Consider the following 26,713-nt stretch of genomic DNA (forward strand, 5'->3'; position numbering starts at 1 on the left):
GTAATGAACGCTTCTAACACCACAACGTTTGGAGTGCCATGGTGTAAGAAAATTGTAATCAGTTTGTACATTTGTGACGTTTTGTCAAATAAAACATGGTGATAAACTTTAATAAAAGCATGTGAAGAGGATGTCCTGTGTCTTCTTTGTGTCGGTGTGTGAATTTAATCTGACAGATGTGAAAAAGACAGAATAAAGTGTCCCATAAGATAATTATTTCTATATAAATGTGCTGTTCTTTGTGTATGTTCCCATAACCCACAGATTGTTCTGACTGTACATGGTCATAAATCTCCAACTTTTTATCAACAAGGTCAGAAAAATAAACAAAAATGATGACATCATGATAAGGAGCTGTCCATCAACATGTGGTGCTGAATTAACGGCTGTAACACACTATGTTGTGTGATTAAAATACACTTATATCATACACACTTTTATATATATGTATATCATATATTATATATTACTTTATCTTGTTTTTTCATGAAGTCGCAAGTCAGCTCCTCCCTTGATTTTTTTTCAATGCAACAGATTTAACTCGCACTCTTCATTCACACACCCTCACACGTGGACATCTGGCCGACTGTACTCCCCTACAGGCTCTCCTGGTCATGATCAGCAGCTGGTCCATTTATGTCCGAGATGTTCCTTTAATCTAAATTTCATTCAGGTTCCTTTGAGAGCTTAGAGCCAACATTTTAGACTCCTGTTTACCATTGCTGCATTTCTATTTTTAGATGCAATGCTCTTATGTAACGCTCACTCTCACATTATGGACCACTGCTGTCTGCTCCACTTGGCTGAATTGCGTACTCTCTGTGTATGTGTGTGTGTGTGTGTCTGTGTATTAAGTTAGATTCAATTAAGTCCTGTAAACATTTATAAAATAAAAATACATTTGAATCTAAAGCTAAATATCTATCACACATGCAGCTGAAAAGAATTAAGCATAAACCAACGTTTTACAACAAACACAAAACGTCTACATCGTGTGTAAGGCTGTTCTGTAGGTGGTTTGGTCTGATGGATTTCTCACGCTGCTGTGATTTATCCATAACTCCAGTTTCAGTTTTCAGTTTTATTTGTCATATGTAGATTAACAAAGAGTCAACAGTACAATGTAATGTGTTGGACAAGAAAAAAAACAGCACTGGAAGCAGAATATAAAAAAACAAGCTAAAGAAATAAAATACAACACAATAACATGTGAGTAAAAACTGGAGTGATTTAATAAAATCTAATAAAATAGAATAAAAAATATGTATATGTTGGTATACACTTAAAGTGGAAAGGCTTATCGAGTGTTTATACAGTATTTCCATAAAACCTATAAAACATTTTCTAATGTTGCAGTTTATGTCTGCCAGTTTTCATTAGAACAAATACACAATCCACTAAAACACACCAGCAGTGTATTAAACAGCTGAGACTTTTAGGTACAGACATTTTGCACAGTAACAGAGTCTGACAATATAATATGTGTAGTCATGAACAGTGGGAATTTCATATTGGACTTTTTTTGTTGTTGCATTTTTAAAACGTTTATTTCGACCTACTCGAAAAAACAAAACAAAAAACCTCTCAAAGTTCTCTTAAAACCACTGAAAGCTGCTCAGATCATTGCGATCGATATCCATACACCAACAATACTTGGAAAGTATTATTTTGCACAGTTGCAATATGTAATGTATATAGGCTAGATTGTGTATTTAGTCTTCAGCTGCAAAATGATAACCCTGATGTGAAACATTAACATGGAATATTCTGTAAAGCAAGAAGTCAAGCTGTAAGAACACAGGCTGTGAGTTTAAGACGACCTGACATAAACAAATCATGGCGTGTGTACGGTGACACACACCTGCTGTAAAACAGGTAGTCAATAGTAGTAGTGACACAGTTCATGGTGGAGCCTGTCAAGAATAATTAGACTGAATTATACTGAAATAAATATAAAAGAAACACCCATTACAGAAATTCATAGAACATATTAACAGCTATGATGACTTGTTAAAGAATCATTTAAAATCAAAGCGTAGTTGCTGGAAAGGTGTGTGTGTGTGTGTGTGTGTGTGTGTGACTATTACAAAAATATATAAAAGATAAGATGAGAGAAGTACGTACATATTCCAGATATTATAACCCCTAAAAGCAAAGCAGACCGATAGCAAATGAGAGCTATTTCAAGGATGAATAAAACTGGAGGGAGGCAGTGGAATATGGAGTCGAATATATAAGATTAAAATGTAGTCGCGTGTATGTAGAAGGAGGACACAGTTATGTGTGATTTGAGAGATTATACTGGATATACAAAAATACAAATACATCTTTTTAATTTTTTAATTTAATTTTTATTTTCCGTCCTTCATCTTTCTACATTTTATTGTCGGTTCATGCAATTTATCATTGTGCTTTTTATGCATTACTTAACTTTTTGAATGAATTGTTTTGAATATAGTTATAAATGTTGCAATGACGTCTTCTTCTTGTTCGTGCCTGTCTGTCAAAGCACTTTGTGAATGCTGCTTTTAAAAGGTGCCACATAAATAAAGTTATTATAAATTAGTAGTAGTATCTTTAAACCTCTGTGTAAAGCATTACAGTGTGAAGCCTGACACCTGTGAAACGTTATGCTATTGTGTTTTTGTTTGGGTTTTTTTTTCAGAAGTAGAACCTGAAGAGAAAACTTTGAGCTTGAAGAGATAATAAAGTGAATTTAAATGATTGAAACAGCTCTGCAAACGCCGTGTTAGATACCATTTTACATATTTTTCTATACATGTGAGGACTCTGCCGCACCGGTAGGCGGTGCTGAAGCTCTCATCTGTTCCAATTTGCTCTCACAAACGGCGGGAAAAGAAGAAGAAGAAGAAAAAATGAGCCAATCACAGCCAGGAAAGGTCGGAAGTGTCCAACAGGGAAGTATAGCTCGTGCACTTTGAGCCGTTAGCATCACATTCACACACGCGCAGAAGTCCGGACAGGTACAGGTGTGCAGCAGGTATGTCCAGCGGGGGAGACGTGGTTCTACGGGCCGTGGAGGCGCCTCTGTTCTGGCTCGGTGCTCTCACCGCGGCCTGGCTGTCGGTGTGCTCCGTGTGCAGGCTGCTGTCCGGGATCAGGGTGTGGGTGCTGGGCAACGGGCGGCTCGTGTCACCCGCCAGACTGGGGAAGTGGGCAGGTGAGACCCTGAACTGTGTAACTATGACAACGCGTTAGAAAGACATGACTCCTGAAGTGTATTTAATATTTATAAGCTGCTGACAACTGAGCCTGTTTCATGTGAATGTTCTCTGTCTGCAGGGTGCTTGAATTCCTTGAAAATGCTTGAATTTCAATTCAGTGTTTTTTCAAGGTTGTGAAAATGCTTGAATTTTTTCAAGGTTGTGAAAATGCTTGAATTTCAATTCAGTGTTTTTTCAAGGTTGTGAAAATGCTTGAATTTCAATTCAGTGTTTTTTCAAGGTTGTGAAAATGCTTGAATTTCAATTCAGTGTTTTTTCAAGGTTGTGAAAATGCTTGAATTTTTTTGTGAAGTGCTTGAAAATGCTTGAAATCTGTGTGATGTCTATCTCAATAAACCAAAGAGAAAACAAAAATGTTTCCTGAGCGGCTACGCGCTTGATCCGATGCCTTTACATGCAGAACTCAGTTATTATACTCGCTTGGTGTTCTGCCGAGAAATAACAGTAGACTTTATCTGTTAATTAACAACTGAAATTGACATTCCCTGCTTGGGGAAAGTTGTATTAATTCAATAGTGGATATGTGGTTGCATGCAAATGCTTTTTCGTGTTTTCGTAAAGTTAATTTGAATTCTTTAAACATGTCAGTCCTTCACCAGTTCACACTTTATTTCAACACGTAGCTTGACACTTAAATAGACAGATGATGTGATCTTCAGCATGGAGATCCCACACTCAGCCATACATATAAAATAAACAGACTGCCAACATGCTGGCCGAAACATGTAGGCGGATTTTTACATTACATTCCAGTAAATCATGAGTGTCTCTTGTCTGTGTTTTGTCTTCCTGGGGCTGGTACAAAGCAAAGCATACTGGTTGATCATCAAGCAGCACTAGCATGTATCTTGTTAATGGACAGGGGCAGTAAGTGTGGATTGGGTCTGTGTGATGGTCCTTGCTGTGAAAGGTTTCCACACACTGAAAAGAAATTACTCGTCTGCTGATAGACATACTTTAGCCCCCTTCAGGCATTTGTCACTGTTATTGTGCTATGGTAGTTACACAATACACCGCTCACAAGCTGAGAAGACAAGCCAATTCACAATTAGTTAAAAATCAAAACAGTCCATCTACCACCATATGAAATAATGCTAATTAGACCCATATTATTATGCCATACAGTGGCACCGCTGCGCTTCCCATGACCATCATGGCAAACACAACTAGTAGGCTACCTATTTAAAGGTGCTGGAAAAATGGAAAAACTGGTGCTTGAAGGTGCTTGAAGGTGCTTGAATTTGTTCATGAAAAAGGTGTGGGAACCCTGTGTCTGTGATATGTGTTTTCTTTATATTAGTAATCATACACACTTCTAGGCTTCTTGTTTAGTGTGTCTCTGTGGTTGTTTTGTTTGAATGAAGACGGTTGATGTCATTCAGATTTTTTGTTTGTTATTTTAACTAGACAAGCCAAGAAAGAGGAGTCTCTATTTACATTTATATTTACCTTCTTAACTATCTAAATTTGTGCTTGGTACTCTCTCCAAACATGAATCCAAACTGCCAAAATACAAACTATTTATCACGTCTCAGACCTTTTTTTTTTTTTTAACGTGACTCATAACCTGAAACCTTTTCTGTTCCTCCGCTCACTAACTCGTCATCTGTTGCATCTCTGACTGCATCCATCGTCACTGTTAAAGACGATTATGTAGCTTTTAAGAACCTTGCACGAGTAGGGATGGGAATTGATACGATTTTTACGATTCCGATTCCATTATCGATTCTGCTTAACGATTCGATTCTCTTACCGATTCTCAACAGCGAGGTCAAAAGAGGCCCACAGCCTAGATAATAGTAACGATGTGTACCATAGTAACCACAGAGGTGGTCATAGCCTGGCTGCTGCCGCTGCTGCTAGGTTGCGATTCACCTCCAGTCTGAAGCGTGTCAAAAACACGACATTCATTTAAAAATATTGCATGTTGTGTGCGCAAATGTTTCTGCATGTTCGTCGTGTTACCTCCCGACACTGTTATCTCCACTTTGCAATAATTGCAAGTTGCCCTGTTTCCGTCTTTTTTGGTTAAATGCAGCCAAACTTTGGAGCGCGGGAACCGAGTGGGTGACATTGTTTAGTACTGATTGCACTGCACGTGCGAAACTTGCGGAAGTTACGTGGCGTAATTTGTCGTGCTTACTGGAATCGAGCGTGTGTAACTTCTTGCGGAAGTCACGCGATGTAATTCGTGCTTTCTGGAATCGATAAGAGAATCGTTAGATAAACTGCCAAACGATTCCATGGAATTGAAACACACGGAACCGGTTCTCGATTCCCATCCCTATGCACAAGTCTTCTGTTGAGTTTTGTGATGATAATCTTTATTTATTTATTATTATTTTAATGTGTGATCATTTGTAGCAGCAGCAAACAGCTTCTTTGTGTTACATATTCAAGTATTCTTCAAATTCTTTTCTGCTCTGAGAGTTACCAACAATGTAACGGATGATCAGATATAGATGACACAATGAGGAACACTTCCGGCTACAATATGTATACCTAGAAATCTGTTTTACTATTAATTTACTTTTAGTTTTACAATCTGGACTCCTTATTGTTGTGGAGAAATTGTTGAAGTCAAAAGTCAATGGCGAGGTCAGGAAGGAAAAAAGTGTTCAGGAGCCTCTGATGTCTTATGCTGTATTTTTTATTAACGCTTGGCCAAGGAGAATTAGAGACACTCTCAAAGTTCATCAGAAGTGCCTGAGTCGGTCTCACATTCTGACGAACTCATCCTGATGGATAGACTTTAAACCCAAAGATAACACCACAAATACGAATACACAAAGAGAATGTCTTTACCCATGCAGGTGTTATTGTCAGCATATTCTAGTCTGGAGACACAGATGTCTTTTTACGCAGATTGGAACGTCAACAGCAACTATCTATTATGTCTATGAAGGCAGCAATAGGTCTCTCTGACCCTGGCCACTACAGTGTTGAGATAGACTGGCACCTACTGTTCTCAGTCAAAGACAAACAATTAATACTGAGGACCTCAAGGTCCACACGTGACCTCGTGTAACCTAAGGATAGAAAATGCCATAACAGTTATTACGTACTTTAACCTCGTCACACAGTAGTTCTATGTTAGATACGTACTTGTTTCATGTGCTGAGCTTCATCATGTAGGTGAGAAACTGTATGACGAACGTTAACGTTACAGTCTCAGTTGTAAACAGTTGATGTCATTTGGGAATTTCTTTACTATTTTAACTAAACAAGCATCATTGACAAAGAAAGAGGAGGCCATATTTACATTGATATTTACCTTTTTAATTGTCACTGCTTACATTTTAGGTTTTTTCTTTGCAGAGAGGCATCAACTTAAAATTGAACTTTAGTATTTGAGCTCATTAAACTAAAACATCTCCGCTTTGTGGTCGTCACTTTCTCTGAACATGAATCCAAGCAGCCAGAATCTAAAAGAAATAACATAATAGACATGATAATGTTCATTATCTCATCTAAAACAACATTTACTGGCTATATTTAATGTCCAAAGGAACTTCTCAGGAACTTCATTACTATTGCTATAATACTATTATTATTTTTACCTACCTATATCAACAAAAGCTAAACGTTGGACACTTTGTAAAGCTAGAATTCATGGCAGAGCTGTTGTGCTGGATTGCACAGGTGTACTTAATAACGAGGTGACTGGATGAAAATTACAGCAGACGCATTTTAAAGTAATTTTTGCTGAGATTTCGGCCTACTGTAAAAGTCTGATGTCACAGGTTTCTGAAGCTCTGAGTGTGGAGGCTCTGGCTTCTGCATGGTTCACTAGTGATTGATTAAGTCTCCGGATATGGCTTATATAACATGACTGATATGACATAACTGTTAGACATTATGGCTTCTTTGTCCCAGCGGACACACAGTGTTTGTCTCTTCACATGAAATAAGGACCGGGCAGGGAATGATCAGCATTTTGTCATTGGGTGTAAATTGTAGTAAATCTTGTTACTGGATTACGGCTTGAGGGGATTATCAGACCACACTGAACGCCGTCCATCTGTCCAACCTGTCTCACTGTCTGAACGTTGAACCTTTGAACTGACCGCTGGGATTGCTTTAACGTTCGCCAACATCAGTCTGCTGTTCAAGGTTCATAGTATCATACAAACAGCTGCTAGATGCCAGGTAGTAAAAGTTTTCAGCCGATATTCTTTATAAACTATAAATGTTTTTTATCAACAATCCCTCAGATGTGGTTTATTAAACACTTGTGACAAAGATATGTAACGGAGACAGTTTACTGTTAAACTGCATTGTTTAAAATGACATCAGTAAACTTAATTCAAAGTTAAATTCTAGTTTAAAATGAATAATTCTACATAATTCTACAAAAAGAGCACAATAAAACATAAGTAATAGATCTAAATTGTATCATGTGTCTTTGATATTGGTGCTAATATCAGCTGATATTTTTAGATGTTATATTGCATTGAATCCTATGTGATCAGTCAAATGAACAAGATGAAAAACAAAATGCATGTTCATTATTTATGTATTTTCAGATTTCTCGATCCTAAATTATTTGATTTATTTATCTTTATTTACTTGGCTGCTCAGCATTTTCTAACCTTTTCCAACCCGCGCAGTCAAAGTCACATCAGTCTGCTCGAGAAAACCAAGTGTTTTCTGAGGATACGAGCCGAACTTGCCTTTTGATCTTTTCGCGCGCGTCTAAAAATGGAAACGCATCAGGCAGTTGTGTTTTTTTAAATTTTTGGATCACATGCAAAATGATTCAGGATATCCGATGAGGCAAAAGGAGCATGTTAGCCTCGGCTGCTGCTCTCATTCACAAACTTCTCTCTCAGTGAAGTGGACTTAATTGTGAGGACGGCCTGATTACGTAAGAGAGGAATAGAGCCATTCATAAATGAGACGCATGATCCTCGGGATTCTGGTTCACTGGTTGGTACCCACATGACACTTTCTGCGAGTCTGTGGCAGCATTACAGAGAAGCATTGTAGTGCTATCCAGCTATCTGAGACAAAGCTCCAATTCTAAATAATAAAACTGACTTGTTACATGTAATAAAAAGGCAGCTGGTCTTATACATGAAGTTCATAAGGCATTAACATGTATCTGAAACAAAGGTTGGAACTAAATAAGAGTTACATTCATGTACACAGTGCAAATGGCACAAAATGTAATCTGATTTCTTCAGTTATGATGTTCAGATATAGCTACACTTTACAAATATAAGCTGCACCCATGCAAATGTGGACCTTTTGAATGATTGTTGCTAGGATACAAGCATGTTGGTCACATAATATAGCATCTCTCTGTCTTATCGGGGCTCGTTGTTGCATATCCAACATATATTCACATTGCAATGGGTTCATTTGTTGCAATAACACGTTTCAGATATGGTAGCACATGATTCAATTATTTTGATTGTTCTCCAACCCAGATTCCCAAAAAGCTGGGACACTTTCTGAAATATGAATAAAAACAGAGTGCAAACAACAACAACAACAAAGTTTTTCATTTGTGTTTTATACAGTGCCCAAGTTTTTTTTTAAATCTGTGTTGTAGTAGTGCTTCGTGTGATGTTACGTCACGTAATCTGTTAATCTGTGGTTAATTGTTTTGTCATATAAAATTACATAAAATGGTAAAACATGGCCAGTATAATTCCCCAGATCTCAAAGTGACCTCTTCAAATGTTTCGTGTGAACAAACAGTCCAAACCTATCCAAAGACATTCGCTTTCAGAGAGAAGCAGCAACATTTCACATTCATAAAATTGGTACCAAAGATTTTTTGGCATCAAAAATTGATTAATCAGTTAATAGACCAGAGGTCTCATAACCACATACTTGTTTGATCAGTTCAGGTTGCTCCCTTTTAAAAACTAAAAAAATACCAAATACAGACACTACAGTGTGCTAATCTTGCCAGTACAGTCTGTAAATGTATTGGTTGTTTATTAATTATTGATAGAATAAATTCCCGCCAGTTCTTTCTGCATGAAATGATTTGTTACAAATGCATGCACTGTTTACTGGAGGAAAGAAAGGGGCAGTCTGGAAGTAGGGCAGGACATTGGCTTGTCACAAATATTGGGAAATGGGATGCATTAGCCAAATCCTCATTATGTCGTCTTCTTAAGTGCACGTTCGTTTATGTTTAGCCATAAAATAATGTTGGCTATCAAACCCAACACCCAAATGGGAACACATAGTAGCACTATCATCAGAACACCTAGCCGGCCTAACCTACTTTTGTAGAAGACAGCAGTTCCTAAAATAGCCCTTGTTTTATTTGACTGAAGGGAACATGCACTCAGCTGTGAAAGCTTCTTTTTTTTTTTTCTGTTCCGACTGCAAAACATTTCATTCTTAAAACAACTAAAAATAACCCAGCCTATGTTTCCCTCATCATTGCGCCTGCAGACTCTCCATCACTCTCCCCTCCTCTTCTCTCTGTGCTATTTTTAGTTGCCCCCAGGATCCCCCATCTTCGTGTTTGTCATTTTTCTCTCCTCTTTCCTCCCCCAATCCCTTCTGTTTGGCTGTGCCGCAGCCCTAGAGGATGCTTGGCACCTCGGCATCATCTGTACTCAGGAAGATCACACAAAGGGGGAAACGGGTACAGCAAAGGGCAGATAGAGAGATGAGTAAGAAAAAGGAAAGAACGGTGTCAAAATAACAAAGTATTTGCTTAAAATAAACTTCCGCATCTCTGCGGGGATATTTGTATTAGACGTTGCGGCAGCAGCACAAACGTTTCATGAAAACATCAACGATCAGGTGTTGTATTGCTGAGCTGCATCTTTTATTAGTATGATAAATAGGTCCCATATATTAACAGTATTATGTATAATATGTCTATTAAATACTTAAATCAAATAAAAAACAACATGTAATCAAAACACTTTGATTAAGGACGCGTTCAGCTGATATGCCAGATCGGTAACAACGACGAAACTGACCTTATTAAATCTGTCACAACAGACCCGACTCCGTTTTTAGTGCCACAGCAGTCCCTGTCCTCACATAACCTCATATAAAACAATCCAAGCGTGCAGTGACGTATACAGCGTCTAAAGATGAGGAGAGGGCTGGTGTTGGAGGTGATGGAAGTGAAAAAGTTTGAAGCTTTAAAGAATAATAAAAGTGAGGCTAAGGAGGGCAGATAATATCAAATGGCTATATTTACACCATCATGAGGACTGTTTGAATGAAAGTGGAGGAAGTCTCCGTGACGTCACACGCAGCTTTCTGTAGAGCCGCTCTGAAGCACACTGTTGTGGAGAAATTGCTGAAGTCAAAGGTCAGTGGTGAGGTCAGGAGGGAAGAAAGTGTTCAGGAGCCTGTGATGTCTTACACTGTATTATTTATTGACACTTGATCAAGGAGAATTAGAGACACTCTCAAAGTGGATCAGAAGTGCCTAAGGTTGGTCTCACATTCTGCCCAACTCATCCTGGTGGATCGACTTTAAACCCCAAGATAACACCACAAATACTACACGCCCAGAATTAGCCAAAGAGAATGTCTTTACCAGTGGAGCTGTTACTGTGTCTAGCACAAGGTGTGGGGGGGAAAAAATAAAACATTTATTATCATTCATTATTCATTTCAAAAGGTGGTACCATCAACTTATTTTCATGCACATTTTAAATTAACGTGATAGAAAACTTCAAAATTCAAAAAGACTAATGTTTTTATAGCTTGCTCGAGGTGGCTTTTGCCTTTTTCAAAAAAAATAGTACACAGATATGGTGTAACCTTCCTTTACATTAATGCACGCAACAAACCGAACTATCATATTTCCATCATGTTTTTAAATGGTTGAGGTTCAACTGGCGCTCTTTGGATTGCGTCCTCTTGTTGCTCTCTCTTTTTCTGTTTTTTCCACTGGAGAATTGAGCCTTACCTCACAAACTGACTCCTAATGTTTGCATAACGGTAGTGGATAGAAACAATAGTGCCCACGCAGAGGGCTCCTGCAAAAAATCAAAAAAACAAAAAAAAAGACACTTCTGACTAAAAGATTGTGAGACAAAAAACAATGAAATATGATCCCGGAAGGCTTTTTTAGGTGTCTGGTCATCCTGCGACAGATGTTCCAAAAGTTGAGTGAGGTTTAAAACTAGCCTCAGGTAATAAATTTTATTTTGAATAGAGATTGCACTTATGTCGGTCCACCTGCTCGCAGTATTTAATGAGCCTAAAAGTCTAAAAGCCCGGCTAGTGGACCACAGAGGCCGTGCCGCTCAGTGCACCCAACTAGACTGATCTGGTTTGACCTAAAACAACCCACCGATATTACCATCCTCTTAAGTGCACCTCGCTCTCACAAGTAGGTCCAAACCACAATGCAACCAAGGAACAAAACAACCTGGAATAAGGACAGGGTAATAATTACGCACAATCGACAGCTAAGTTTACACGAGATGAATGACGGTCTTTACGCCGAGCTTTTCAGGTTACACGGGGACATAATGTAACACCCTGACTCTCTATTGCACTCCCCATCCACTTTTTTGTTATATTTAGCCAGAGGTGTGATGAATAGTTCCTTCTGAAAGATGGGAATTTCTAAAAATAGTCCCCTGCTGCTGCTGCTGTTTGTGCCAGGCAGTTCCAGGGCATCCGTTCGCTCGACTGCCACTGATGACAGAGAGGACCTAACTTTCCCTCTCTCTCTCCCTCTCTCTCTCTTTGTCCTCCTTATTCACCTCGGCTGCTCTCCATGTACCCCATCCTGCAGTACATTCTGTCCACACTGACATTCAGCCCTTTTACCCTTGAAAGTCAATGTTTTTTGTTTTCTAAAGCTTTTTTTTGTGTGTGCTCGGCTAACACCTGTTTTTTTTTTTTTTTGCACTGCACTTTCCAGGGATCACTTGTCAGTCAAACAGTTCATAACTGACTTTGTTGTTCGTCTTTATCTTCGAATTTCTGTGGTGCTAAAATTCCTGGAGGTGGCGCTCTTTGTCTGTATGGTGGCTAGACCTGCTTGGCTTCTCTTGGTCTTCTGTCTGTGTCTTGATTTGACACAAAGAAAAGCTCATGAAAACAGAGCAAAACATCAAATTTTCAAATATTTCCTCCTGTGGAAATATTTTTTTTTAGCAGCTCAAGCTGACAGGGCGCGTTTCAGACTGCGGTGAGCTCGTTCTAAAGGTGTGGTCTGACACTGAGATAACGAGTCACAAAAGTCAGTTTAAACTATGCACCAGGACACAAATGGCTAATAGCAAATATACAATGGAGCCACTCCTGTATATCATAGCAAACATATGCAGTCATGTAGACCCTCATGGTTTTTCATGGTGTTGAAAAGAAAATAAAGAAAAATCTAAAAGAGCAGCTTACTGTTTTAATGAACCAGCCGGAATCATATCTTTCCTTAATAAATCCACTGTTTTACAGTATATACTTCGTCCATCTAACTCAGTCTCTATCTGATCTTTTCCCTCTTCTAGTCGTGACAGGAGCCACAGATGGGATTGGGAAAGCTTACGCGGAGGAGGTAAGATTTCCTGGATTGTGGACTAACCTAACCTGAACGTCAGAAGGTCACAGTGAAACAAGAAGGAGTTTCTGCCTGTGAATGAAATAATTTCTAAAGGCGTACTTGTGAGTTTTGTACCTGTAATACTGGTTTTGTTTGCTCTGACATCTAGGTTTGTATTTCTACTTCAAATGGGTGTGTTGAAATCCAGTTTTGTCACTGTAATCTTTGGTCATTGGTACCAAAGGTCAAAAACTGGGATAGGCTGGCATCATTTCTAAATGGTTATTTTCTAAAAGAGTTAACACCAGACAGAAGAATGATCCAGTGTATGTATATTGATGATTTAGTGAAGGTTACAGAGGCCTGGAAGAATCAATCAAATGATTCAATTTGAGAAACGCAAAGCTTTCCTGCTTCCTGAGCCTGTAGGTGATTGACAGAGTCGTCTTGCCGTTTCAAAGACTCATTGGTCAAAAGTTGAAAATCCCTCCCTCCTCTTCCCAGTTACCTCCTTTTGTGACACACTGTGTGTGCAGAACATTAGGTTTGTTCGAGATGATCTGAGTCTGTGGAGAATCGATCAACAGCAAATCGACTCGTAACGCGCGCTTGATGTCGACTTGCTCTGAAGTGAACTCCCAAGATCGAGTCGGGCCTCAGTCTTTAGAGCCAGGTGCTGCAGAGGCAGGGCGTGACAGGAAATGCCGGGCTGTTATCTGATCAAAGAGTATAGATTTGTCTACAAACACCACACGCTGTAGAAACCGACCTTTCTCTGCATTTGTACTCTTTAAAACTAACTCGCAGGCTAATCTCCTGATCCGGCCGTCTGATCTCGACCACTTTTCCAAGCACGGTTCATTTCCAAACAAGCCTATTCCCGCACGGTAAACCTGTCAGATGTGTGCTGTGTGCTTTTTCACCTCCAGCTCGTGAAGTTAGGCTTGAAGGAACTGAATACAACATGTGAAGCAAAGTTTACAGGCAGAAGCCTAAAATCTTCAGGCTGGAAAAATACACCTGCAAGCAATGACCTGAAAATTCCAGGTACAATCAATTGTTTAGATTTAACAGAACTAGGATTACAGTGACCGAAACACACAACACAACCTTTGAAATCATAGATGCATACTTAATGTTCAAGCCTACAGAAATTTCAGGTACAAAGCTCTATAAACACACTTTCTATCTGCAAGCCGACTCCACTAAAAAGTACATCTTCTTCGTTGACAGTCTGAATATAAAAGTTGTTTGAAGAAGGTTTTAGACCAATCGCAGGTCGATCATCACACTAGGCCAAAGTAATGACTTGCACTGCTGCGCTGCCTGTATGCAATCTGTGCCGGAGCGCACACGTGTCGCCCTTCATATTTCTTATTCAGATAAGATTTTCTTATTTCATTCAGCGCACACGTGTCGCCCTTCATCGACGTGTTGTTTTGTGTCCGCAGCTCGCTCGCAGAGGCTTTGCCATCGTGCTGATCAGCCGCACTCAGGAGAAGCTGGATGACGTCTCCAAGGAGATCTGTGAGTCCCATGCATGTTTATTTTTGTTTGGTCAGTTTAATGGAAAATAAAGATTTGTGTATTCTCGTTTCATGTTTCAGCTTTCGTCATTTGTGAAACACAGCATACTGTATTTAATCCATCACTCGTACTAATCCCACATTTTTAGAGTCGAGGGAAATCAACAGTACCGGCGGTCCAAGGGCACAAGACTAATATAGTATTAAGTATGACAGCTGCTAGACCGCAGTTCAGTCTTAATGATCCATGCAGCTATACGGCCTCATTTATCCGGAACCTGAAATGTTGCATCCATATTGCAGTGCGCGATAGTCCAACAGGGCCGAATGACTAACAACTAAATAGTATTGCACTGAATTGCGTGTTTTTCACAAGCGAACCTAAATTGAGTGGAGATCCAGCAGGACTCTCTCGCTTTCGGGGGGTTACGAGGCCGTAAAGCCTCCTGCAGGAGCTGAACGTGAATCTGTCCAATTAAATGAAAGATTTCTCTTAAGGGAGGGATATCCTTATATTGATGATGAAGGATTATTTCAGCCATTTAATTTTTTTCTCCTCCGCTCTGCTCTGCTCTTCCCTTCGCTTTGCTTTCCAAGAAGTGACTTGTTGTAGTGTGTAGCCATTCATAAACGCTTCACGCGAGCGCTTCAGTTTATGTTTCATTGCAGAATTTAAAAATGCTTCTTCGTTTCTGTGCCTTCAGCGAGCAAATGCGGCGTGGAGACCAAAACGATTGCAGTAGACTTCAGCTCTGTAGATATCTATTCCAAGATCGAAGAAGGACTCGCAGGACTGGAGATTGGAGTTTTGGGTAAGATGCTTAGGTGCTTAGGCCACCTCACTTTTTTTTTTAATCATATTTAATTAATTGATCAGATTAGATGGCAAATTTCAATCTTGGCCTACAGACATCAGGATATAATCCACTATGATAAGTGTAAGCTTTTCATACAGTCATAAAGGTTCATTTATCCGGGCTTCTTCAGCCCTTTGCTGCCCTCCTAAGATGCAAAGAGGAATAACACGTGTTATAAAAATGTAATCTTCTTTCCATCCATCAGTTTGTCAACGTCATGCAGTGTTTCGAATGACATGGTGCTTTTATTTCTCTCATCAACAGTCAACAACGTCGGAATTTCCTATTCGTACCCTGAATTCTTCCTCAGCGTCCCCAATCTGGACACTGTGAGTTAAAGGATGTTTATTCTGAAGTGTATAAATGATCGTATCAAACAAGCATGTGAATGAAGATGTCGGAATAGAAGTGATGTTAAAAGCATATAGTTTGTTATTACATATTTTATAGCTTCGCTATTAACTGGATCCTTTCCAGTTAGCTGTATGGACAGTTTTGGTTCAGAACCGAGCTACAAATCTGAGCCCAATGAGTTGGACCTTATCCAAAATGTGATATTTTTTCTATTTAAACTGGAACATAATTTATGTAATTGATAACTATCATGTTTATCTAAAGCAGGCTTATTTAATTTATACATTGGAAGGGGGCCACAAGTAGCAAAAGCCAAGTGCAACAGAGGCATCAGTAGAAAAGTGTCATAAACTGACTGAGGAAACGGTGTTACGCAGTATTCTCTGCCAAAGTGAACTGAGCTATCTGATCTGATGGTGAGTTCTATTCCTTAAGAGTTAAACCTTTCGTTTGTAAAAGAGTATGTGTGGGGCGTGCACAGTATTTCCTCTTCCAAAAGTTGCATAGTAAACAGCCTTTGACATCTCAGCAAATATCTCGTTGCGTAACAAAATCGCAAGATAATATCTTTAACGCCTGCGGTCGAAGGAAATGCATGAACACACCGGGCGACGGTAACGCTCCTGTTCTTCTCCTTTCAGTTCATCGACACCATGGTCAACATCAACATCATGTCCGTGTGCCACGTGAGTGTTTTTATGAGGTTTCTCTTGTGAGATGTTTTCTTTTTAATGCCAAGAAAATAATGTTACAGTTATTATGTAACACCTGCATAAGTATTTCCTCCTCAGGTTGATATTGAATAGAGGCGTCTTTGGTAGTGTAGTAAATCTAAAATACCATGGGAATTATAATATAATCACGTTCCACCAGCCTGGCGTGCTCCATATTTATGTCACCTTAAACTTATTCACACTTCCATCATCTCTCTCTCCAAAAAAACAAAACAAAAAACGTCTTAACCTCGGTCTCTTCCGCTGTGTTTTTTGCTGGCGTGGCCCTCAGTGACACCAGAAAGTCCCACCAGAACATGACAAGTACACTGCTTCCAGATGTCACTGTCCCAGTTCATCTTCTCACTGTCTGTGTGTGTGTGTGTGTGTGTGTGTGTGTAAGTGAGACAGCAGTGTTTTTATCCTGGGTCTGTCTTCTGTTCTTTACCCATCCCAAAATGTGTTTTTCATTGTCTCTGATCAACAGCTGTACACCCTTTAAATTAGAGCCCTGCAGTGATTACAGCCTTGTGAGCCTATGTGAACGGTCACACATATCCAGTTTGTCTTTGAAAAACTGCTGAAGTACAAAAGAATGTTCTCAAATACACTTATACAGTGGACTGGGAGACATCCAGGGGAGATAATTTTTAATCTTTAATCTTCAAAGAAGCCTCAGTGTGCACAACATCTCTGTGGACGTGGACTTGTACATGTTGGTCGCACGTCTCACTGTGATGTCTGCTTTTCCTTTTTGAGTTATTAAGTTTGTCCGAGTAGATTAATGTGGCTCAAATAGTTTGAGATCCACTGTCGGGTAGCCCCAGAGAGCACAAGACACACACACACACACACACACACACAGTATAGTAAGTGACGCTCTTCACCATGTTCAGCAGTTCCCAGAGCAACAGCTACAGTCCACCCACGCTCTTAGCACTTAATTTATGTCATTCAATATTTCTTTAAATGGCTCCCTCTGCTATCATTATCGCTGCCTTTTCTCTCTTTGTCTTCCCTCCCCGATCACCTCTCCACACTGGACCCACACACACACACACACACACACACGTTTACATATGTGGATGCACACCTCCGCACACGCTTGTCCACCACCCACACACGTTTAATAGACTTTTCTGTCTCTCTTTATTTGGTTTCTCACAATTCTCTCTCTTTTTTTTTTTTGCAGATGACGCGTCTTGTTCTACCTCGAATGGTGGAGAGGTAAGTTTGTCCGACTTCAGCAACAAGTGTTCATACATCACTGACGTCTGCGAGTATTTAGCAGTTAACACCAGCGGTTAAGCAGCACATTAATAGTTAATTGATATCTCTTAACGTAATGTTATGCAGAACAGTTGTAAATAGTTAAAGGAACTGACATTTTGGGTGATGTGCTTGTTTGTTTTCTCGCCGAGAGCTGGACGAGGCGCTTAGCTTAGCACAAAGACTGGACATGTGGAAACAGCTAGCCTGGCTCTGTCCAGAGTTAAAAATAAATCTGCACACCAACACATCTGACGCTCGTTTACATCACAGCTCGTTTGTCGTCATATCGCACAAAAAACAAAACTGATTACACGTTGTGGTTTGAAGTGTATTTTCCAAAATGTTAAAACTATTCCACTCAATTGAATCTTTTATTGTCATTTTTATCATTCACCATATTTTTTTTTATAAACAGTTTTTGAGAGGAAATGGCATAGATTCATAGCAGCACATAAAGATCAGATGACTGTTGAAAAATAAAACTTAATACACTCAAGATTGAATTTCAATCACAGAGAATAATTGAATGGTTTCAGACCGGCGTTGCACTACAGTGGAGTTGTCAGCATTTCCTTCCAAATACCAATCAGTATTGGAATTTATTTTCCAGTCCAATAAAGCAGAAGTGACCCTCGATCTTGCTTGTTTTTCATTGGGCTCTACATTTTTTTGGGAAAGCTGTTTTTCTTTGGGCCCTCTGCAGTTTGCGCAGTAGTTAGATTGAACAGGTCTGAACTGTGCTCAGCTGATATTCCAGTCGTGCTAACCCCAGACCAGTTCTGTTTCAAAGTTATAAAGCAGCATAACTTGTTATAATTATTCTGCACCTGACACTGAAACGGGAACCTTTACTTCTTCTTATAACTTATTTTACCGTTGCTCTTCTTTTACTCGTGTCTCTTTATGCTCTTTAAGTTGTCAGTGTGGCTAAACCATTGCACAGTTTTGTTCTACGTGTCCGAAACGTTACTGTTTTTACAAACCCTTCACACAAAATAAGATTTTTTTTGCAACCTAAATTCAAAGATTTCAACCTTTTCCAAACTTTTGAATGGTTGTGTGTGTGTATATAAAATTAAAATGACCTTTTCTTCATCATCCACCTCTGGATTAGATAGAATATTGCGTGAGAGCAGCACCTGCTGCGGCAAAAATCTCCTCGCATTGTAAATATTTAGGCGTTGATGGTGTATGCTGTATCTTTGATCTTATCCAGATCTACCAGCTCTTCTTTGATGATACAACAAGAGCATTTTCGGTTCAGCTTGCAGGCAGACATAGTACCATGTTCTCTCATCATTCTGGGATTGATGTGTGAAGTGTTTGCTGCTTCCTCTTTCTGCTTCCTTTCACTGTAAAACAGCATTTGTTTTTATCCTTGTGTTTCCAGGAAGAAGGGCGCCATCCTCAACATCTCCTCTGCCAGCGGGATGTACCCCGTTCCACTCCTCACCATCTACTCTGCCTCCAAGGTAATCTGAGCACACGCTTTATGACCTTTTTCTTCAGCTGTTAACTGAAGTGTTATCTATAAATGCATCCCAGCGTCATAAACGGTTTACATCTCGCCATATACTGTAGGCCACGGGGACAAATCCATCTTTGTTCTCGTGTTATGAATTATTCCGTCTAATCTACCACGGCGAACATAGCCGCTGATGGCGATAGATGTTAGTTCAACATTTATTTGGATGTAGGGATGAAGGGAGGGGATCATCTTTTTTCATATTTGCTGCTTTAATTGTCGAATATAAATAAGTCGCTGACTAACTCAGGTCCCGGAGTAGCGCGCCAATTAAAAATGTTTATAGGAGCATGTGGCGTCGTAATGTTTTATAACCGTCTCGTGTGTGTTTGTTAGCTTAAAAACTGCCTGCTGTTCACAGTTTCAGCTGATTAATTTGCCGGTGTCTTAATACTGGGTCATGTTGATCTACTAAATCCCGGTTTCTGCAGTTTAATGTTTTAAAGTGCTAAATCCAGAATCCCATTAACATTGTGAGAGAACGCCGTGCATGAACTCTGTGGACATATTTCGTTAGCATGTGCAAAGTCTTTGGAGAATTGTAATCCCATGGCTTTTTTTGTGTTTTATGTTTGGTGTCCTTTTTATCTTACTGAGGTTGTAGTCTTAATAACCTGCATTTTATCTTGTATAGGCGTTTGTGGATTTCTTCTCACGGGGACTGCAAGCTGAGTACAAGAACAAAGGCATAATCGTCCAGGTGAGTCATGATCCGACCGTAGTTTTTCCGCTGCACGCCCACATTGTTTTGATAAAGTGTTACTATAGATAAAAATGCAAGTTGAAAATCCTTTTTTTAAGGTTTATAAAGTGAGCTGTCGATACTTTATAGAGCTACACACATTGTTCTGTTCCCTTTTTCCTAGAGCGTTCTGCCGTTTTACGTCGTAAGCAAGCTGAGTAAAATCCGGCGGGCTACGCTGGACAAGCCCAAACCAGAGCGCTACGTGTCAGCTGAGCTCAACACCGTGGGTCTGCAGACCCAGACCAATGGCTACCTGCCCCATGCCATTTTGGTAAGTGTGGGTATTTAATGCTGGCAGTGAAGAACAAAGAGTCTAATGTTTTAAGCTTCATTTTGTTTTGCTGATTTCTCTGAATCTATGAAATTAGCTGTCTGAAAGGTCTGCCAAACGTTCACCCTTCACCCAAACAAATGAATCTAAAAGCAAGCACAATCTATTTTTGTACATCAGCCATCAAACGGCCTCTCTGTAGACTGTGAAACACATTACAGGTTGCTAAGGAGTCGACGTTTCTGTAATTATGTCTTGAAAAACACAAGATTCCTTTCATCCAGCACAATGCATCATTATGTCTCTTTTATTCCTGGCGGTAACTAACAAATTCGTGTCATGGAGACCAGCGTTGGACACTAACTGAGGACCTTCGCTGTTTTGTCATCTGTGCGCACACTTAACTGACCACTCAGAATGACTCTAGATCTGCTCAGCCAGCTGGAGCTTAAAATCACTCCGCAGGCCAAATCTTTGCTCCACATATTGTAGGTCGTTTATACACGATCAAGCCCGAGCAACAGAAATGTACCGCGGGTATTTGGCAGATAGGGGGAACACAGCTGAAGCACATAAAAGCAGTACCCCTCTCTAACATAACTGGTTTCTCCGGAGTAATAAATCTGGTTATTAGGAACACAGAGAGACGTATTACAGGTACTCAAGGTCTCTCGTTGCAACTGGACCGAAAACCTCGCCGGGTTGCAATTTCATTTTATACCATGGAGCTTCCTACCTGCTCATCTCCATTCACTAAATGGATATTGTGTCAACAGTTGCTGAAGCAGCTGTCAAAAGGTAAACATCCTCTGAAATAATGGAGTGGGATTCTCCACTACCTTCCTGTATTGTCTGTGTCCTAACACTGTAATTACTCTGCGGAGACGCGAGCATCGGGAACCAAACGGAAACGCACAAATTTACTTTAGATATTTCAGCTGTTGGATCATTTATAGCGGAGGTAACAGAGAGTCATTTTCTCCTTCAGGTTCCTCCATATTGTGTTGAACTGTGTGACCTGAATATCAATGACTATGTTTATTGATGCACATATAAATAACAGCACCATCCATTACAGCAAGCAGGTGTTCGATAAATCATTTTTAGCATAGATGAGTTTTTTATTTTATTTTTGGTGCCGATAACGTAAATGCAGCACGGCTCCCTCTCTCCTGTTATCAGCTCCTCTGTTTCACTAAACCACAAACTGGAGACAAGTAGCGTGTGTGCTGATTATCTGATAATCCCTCTCCCTTCAATTGTGCGGCACGGCTCTGCCCGTCTCCCAGTAATAATCCACAATTTTCCGGTATCAAATCCAGATTGCTGCAAGCTTCTACATGCAGATATTCTGTCATCTTTGCTGGAGTTCATTTGTTTCCATATTTATTAGGTGGCATGATTTGCCATGCCTTAGTAACAGACTTAAATCAGTATGAAATAAAAGCTCGAATTCAGCTTGAAAATTCACGCCTGTTGTTGGTCCGCTATGAAAATATTATTGACCAGCCCATAATATGAGGTGATGAAGTTTAAACGTCTTGGTTATCATTTTCAACTGGACAGGTGTGACCCATAGACAGTATCAAACATGGATGTCGTATCCGTGACGTCACCCATAGGTTTCTGTAGAGATCTGAGTGTAGTGGCGCCAACCTAGGCAGTTCTGCCTCCGCCATCTCCCAGCTGATCTAAAAAAGGACAAAGATGTCCCACCTGTCAATCAAAGTTAATTATGCATAATTTTAAGCTGTAATATAATTTGAATGGGTGAATTATATAAAAAACACCAAAACAGTTTTTTGTACCAGGCTGTAAACATGTTAATTTCTGCTGTGAAGTCGGACATTTGAACATAGAAGCTTATGGAGGTTCACACACTCTGTAGCCAGCCTCTAGTGGCTGTTCGGGGAATTGCATTTAAAAACTTTTTTTTTTTTCAGGCACCACTCGGTCTGACCCAACAGTCCTTGATCAACATTTCTCAATAGAAGAGTTTGTTTGTAAGAGGTTGTGTCTCCAACCACAGTAAAGTCCATAATTCATATGATCTATATTATATCCACCTCTGAATTAATGATGAATTAGTTTCGAAAAATGACAAAATAGGGCGCCCTAGTAGCTCACCTGGCAGAGCGAGTGCCCCATGAGTCCTTTCCGCGATATCCGAGCTGGATTGGAGCCCCGCCTTTCTCCGTATATATCCCCTTCCCCGTCTCTCTGAAGCTGTCACTATCTAATAAAAACCCTAAAAATACAATTACTGACAATGCAGTTAAGAGGAAATCTATAGGTAATTAACTGAATATGGTGAAATGGTAAGTAAATGAAGGGACCATTTATGATGCTTCATAAAACTAAAACAAAAAAGGATTAAAACCAGTAGGAGGGTTTCAAATCTTTGAACTGTCAAATTAAAGCTGAGTTACTGACATTACGGGTAAAGCACGAAAAGCTTTATTGCTGTGACTTAAACTGCCTACTAATGCATAACGTATAAAAATAAAATGCAATTTTGGTGAATATGTCCAGCGAGATACGTTCACTGTATTTCACAACTAAGCCATTAGAATAAAGGTATTGTCTTCGTAGCTTTTTAATGACATCAGGGCATGGACATTTTAATCTATATGCATAATGTACAGCTACTGTCGAGACTCGGCTGCATGTAAGGCATTATTTGAGAAGAGCAGAGGCATGAAAGAGCCCAGTTGTCTGAATTTTCCTTTGCAAAAACTTGCTTGCCACAGTTCTCGCTCCTGTGGGTTGGGAAATTACTAATGAATGCTAATCTGTTATTTGTAAATGCCACCAGCTGACCATGTAATTTCCCTCTGTAGGGCTGGGTGTCTACAGCTCTGCTCCCTGCCAAGATCGTCAACAAGGTCTCGATGGGGATGGGTCTGTCCCAGCGCGCTCGTTACCTCAAGAAGCAGAAGCAGGGATAGATGGATCGGCAGCTTCTGGGAGCAGGCGGCAGCAAACAGAGGGGACCCAGCTGTGTTAACAACCATCACCGAGGACCAAGACAGAAAAACGTGACAGTTTCTGGGCAACATCTTTGTTTTCTCTCTCTCCCTCTGATACTCCCAGTCATAGATGATGTGAGACAGTGTTTTGGCCACAGTTGTCGTCACATGTATTCAGTCCAAACAAGTTGTGCGAGAAAATACTGAACAAAAGCGGTCAGAGTGATCAGCTTTAACAAACAGAACGCTAACAAGGAAACTAAATCCCAAAACTATTCAGCCGTCTGCAAAGCATGACGGAAAATGATGTTTTCATGGTAAAGGAAGGATATAAATAATTTGAGTGTGTCTGAAGTTGGAGGCGTTTGTACGTTTGAGCCCTCCTGAAAGTATGTCAGCCTGCCAGCATGAAGCTCTTTAGTAGAACGCTGGATGTGCTACTTGCTTACTCCAAACACTTTCCAGAGCACTCAAACTATGTTTATGAAGATTTAAATGTCTGAAATGTCCCTTAAATTCATCATTATTCTGTATTCATAAAAGCAAAAATCATATCAAAGCACTTAAGATTCACATATTTTATCTTGAGCACACAAACTTTTTTTTTCTTTCAACCAAACTACAATTGAAAGAAAAAAAAAAATAAGTGGAATAAAATAAGAGGAAACTCTCCAGATGAAAAGTTGTGGTAGATTATTAAAATGTGTGTTTTGTGCACACACTAAACCCATTTTCAACTTCATTCTTACAACTGCTGTTTTGTTTTTTCCCATGTTTCTTAAAATACCCCAAAGTTTAAAACTGTGTGGTTTGTTTGTGCGACAGTGTGTTAGGTCGACGTTAATCTTCATGTTTTTACTCGCTGTGGTTGGATTTACTAAAAATATGAAACCAAACCAAATGTACAGAAGAAACAAACCAATGACAGAGCGGAAAATCTCTCGATATACGTTCCTTAATGTTTTCAAGAATGTTGTGTTCATGGAGTGTGTCCGTAGCCGTCTCTTAATTTACTTGCACTGGCTTCAGTTTGAAGTTCTGCTGGTCTCACTCATGCTGCTTTAGGTGAGGACCAAACTTCTGTTCTAAGGCTTTTCTCAAGGGTGACTGCATTGATGGGTTTCCTGCTTAGACTGAAACTGGAGCACAACCAGTACACCTGGATTCCAGGATGTACCGACTAGAGAAAAACTGCACTGCGTTTGTCCTTCCAGCATTCAATAAATATAATTTCAAATAACCTCATCCAGTCATCCGTCTCTTTCTGACTTCTTATGCTCGGTTTCACTTTTCTTGTCACTTGTTGTAAGATTTAAAGCATACAGCAGACACATTTTAGACTGTTTTTATACTGAATTCATGGAAAAAGAAGATAAGAGAAAAAGTTTTGCTTTATATCTCCTAGGGGGGATTGGATAAAATATATGAGCTTGGAGACAAAATGTATGTCTTAATATTAATCTGTGCCAAGTGGCATTAGATGCCATCACACCCTGTGTCCACAAACTCCTCTGTGTAATGAAAATGCCTCATATAGCCATAGTTTATATATATATATATATATATATTTATTTATTTTATTTATTTTAATTATACATTATACACTATACACACATACACACACTCTTATGTCCAATCAATCAGTTCATATAACTTCCTGGAGTTACGTTACCATTATTCATCATTTTCACAGTCCGTGTAAATGTGTTGCTTTTTCAACGATCTGCCTCTTCCCTCCCAAACATCGCTGTCCGGTTCCCATGCCAACAGTTTCTGGGAGATTTTTCCGGTGCACTGGTATGGAAGCTGCGGAAATGTGTCATCGCTGAGAATGTAGGAGGGGAAGAGGAGCTGTGTGTGTGTGTGGAGGGATGCCCAAAGGAAGAAACGAGTGGGTTGCAGAGATGTATATAAAGAGGAGCTCGCTTGGTGCTCGGAGTCCACATCTTGCTCAGACACACACACACACACACACATTCTCTGATTTGAACAGCCGAGTTTCAGAGCGAAGAGCAAGAGAAGAGCTCTTAAATCATCTCTCATCAAGCAGAACCCTCAGGACTGAATATAAACAGCTAGATTGAGTATTGTATTTCTTTTTTTTTTTTTGCATCATCTGTATCAAAACTTCTGGAGATATCTGATCAGATACAGCATCAGAACAAAAGGCTTTAAAAACCCTACATCCTACTCTAGAGCTTCACCCTCTTACAGTTCGTCCATCCTCAAATTTGGGCCACAATTCACCATGGCGACCAGCATGGACACTCTCCCTGCCCATCTGCTGCCTTTGGTGATGGAGGAGTTCCCCCAGTCTCTGGCCACAGCTTGTGTCTGCAGGGCCGGACAACGTGAGCCCCGCCTCCGCTGTGTACAGTGTGGCATCATCGAAGAGGAGGAGGAAGACTGCTCCACCCTGGAGGAGGACCAAGCCCAGCGGTCCTTCCTGCAGACTGTGGAGAGCCTGAGGAGGAGCACCAGATGAGCTACCTCTAGAGGAAATTCTCGCATGACCGTGACTGTGTTTGACCTATTTGGCTTCTCTGCGACGCGTCTGGAGATCAACAGATGTCATGGATGCAGACCGGGCTGACTTCAAACCTGTCGGTGGTGATTTTTTTTTTGGTAAAGCTGTTAACATTGGTGGACACCATACGTGGAAATGGATGAGGCTGAGTCAGGACTGAAGAACTGGGATGAAGCACTTGCAAGAGCGAGTTAGAAAGTGCTGGCAATAAACCACTTTTTCATATTTTGTCTATAAGTTTTGTTGTTTTGTGGCATTATATTATATTATTTACATGAATGCTTTGTCTTTGCCTACTAGGACCTTTGATTTGATATATAAAGCTGACGTTGTAACATTTATTTGGTGTTGTGTCTTCTCTATTTTAAAGGTAAAAAAAAAAAATCTGTTTAATGTTGACACACTTCATACATCACACTTCCTCTTCATCTAACACAAGAGAGCTGTGTTTTTTAAAGGGGGAACTGTTGACTTACAGAAAGCCATTAAAATCTTTCAGGCCTTTCCATGTGGTGGCACTATTGATACACTTTTTTGAGCTAAATAGCACAAACTATACTGTACCACACAAACAATCCCTCCTCTCAACCAGAGCCAAGCTGCATATTAACAAGCTGCGATTTGTAAATTACCCCTGATATTTCTGATATAAATGAACCATGAATTTATTTATTTTTTTTACCTTTGATTGTTTCATTTCAGAGAAACAGACAAAAGAGTCTATCATGAGGCCAGACCACACGACTAAAACACATTAATCCCCTCCCGCCTTGCTATCATGCAGTGCCTTCCTTGGGCTTTGCAATAAAAAAACTAAATTTCACACATTACCTGGATTCTTTTTCTGCCTCCTATTTCCTAAATCAGCTCTCCTGTGATCAGTTCATTTTACCGACGTGTTTACTATCACTGAGGCAGCTTTTGCACAATTAAGCTCTGTGTGCCCTGCGTCGTCTTTGCAGCTATTAGAGGATAAATGAGCAGTGTTTCGATTCATGGATATATTGGATTGCAGTTTCTCAATTTCACGATGATTTTCAGGAAAATAGCAACAATATATTTTAAAAAAAGAAGAAAAAAAAACGCTGTGCAGAAGTCTTCTCCATCAAACGAGTTCAATTACAGATACTGTGTGCCAGCTGCAGACTGTGTAATGTTTGGTTGTTATGTAAATATCTGTACCTCTGTGAGGGAGCCTTTTTTGTGAGGAACCTTTTTT

The 26,713-nt window shown here is 39.9% G+C and overlaps 1 protein-coding gene across 1 annotated transcript; it reads left to right on the forward strand.

Moving 5' to 3' along the window:
- The first annotated feature begins 2,915 nt into the window (after positions 1-2,915).
- hsd17b12b (hydroxysteroid (17-beta) dehydrogenase 12b) lies at positions 2,916-24,212 on the forward strand. The gene is made up of 11 exons (XM_027281549.1): positions 2,916-3,181; positions 12,704-12,750; positions 14,187-14,262; positions 14,966-15,073; positions 15,383-15,447; positions 16,114-16,158; positions 17,378-17,412; positions 18,848-18,929; positions 19,617-19,682; positions 19,849-19,998; positions 22,839-24,212. Exons 1-11 carry the CDS (start codon positions 3,004-3,006, stop codon positions 22,944-22,946), a joined length of 960 nt encoding a protein of 319 aa, XP_027137350.1. The 5' UTR covers positions 2,916-3,003; the 3' UTR covers positions 22,947-24,212.
- Positions 24,213-26,713: the final 2,501 nt, after the last annotated feature.

The sequence above is a fragment of the Larimichthys crocea genome, chromosome VIII, assembly GCF_000972845.2.
Source record: "Larimichthys crocea isolate SSNF chromosome VIII, L_crocea_2.0, whole genome shotgun sequence".
Lineage (NCBI taxonomy): Eukaryota > Metazoa > Chordata > Actinopteri > Sciaenidae > Larimichthys > Larimichthys crocea.

Coding starts and splice junctions, on each gene's coding strand:
- hsd17b12b (XM_027281549.1), top strand. CDS start 3,004: ATGTCCAGCGGGGGAGACGTGGTTCTACGGGCCGTGGAGGCGCCTCTG. Junction 15,448..16,113: donor GCGTCCCCAATCTGGACACT/GTGAGTTAAAGG, acceptor TTCTCCTTTCAG/TTCATCGACACCATGGTCAA. Junction 18,930..19,616: donor CCATCTACTCTGCCTCCAAG/GTAATCTGAGCA, acceptor TATCTTGTATAG/GCGTTTGTGGATTTCTTCTC.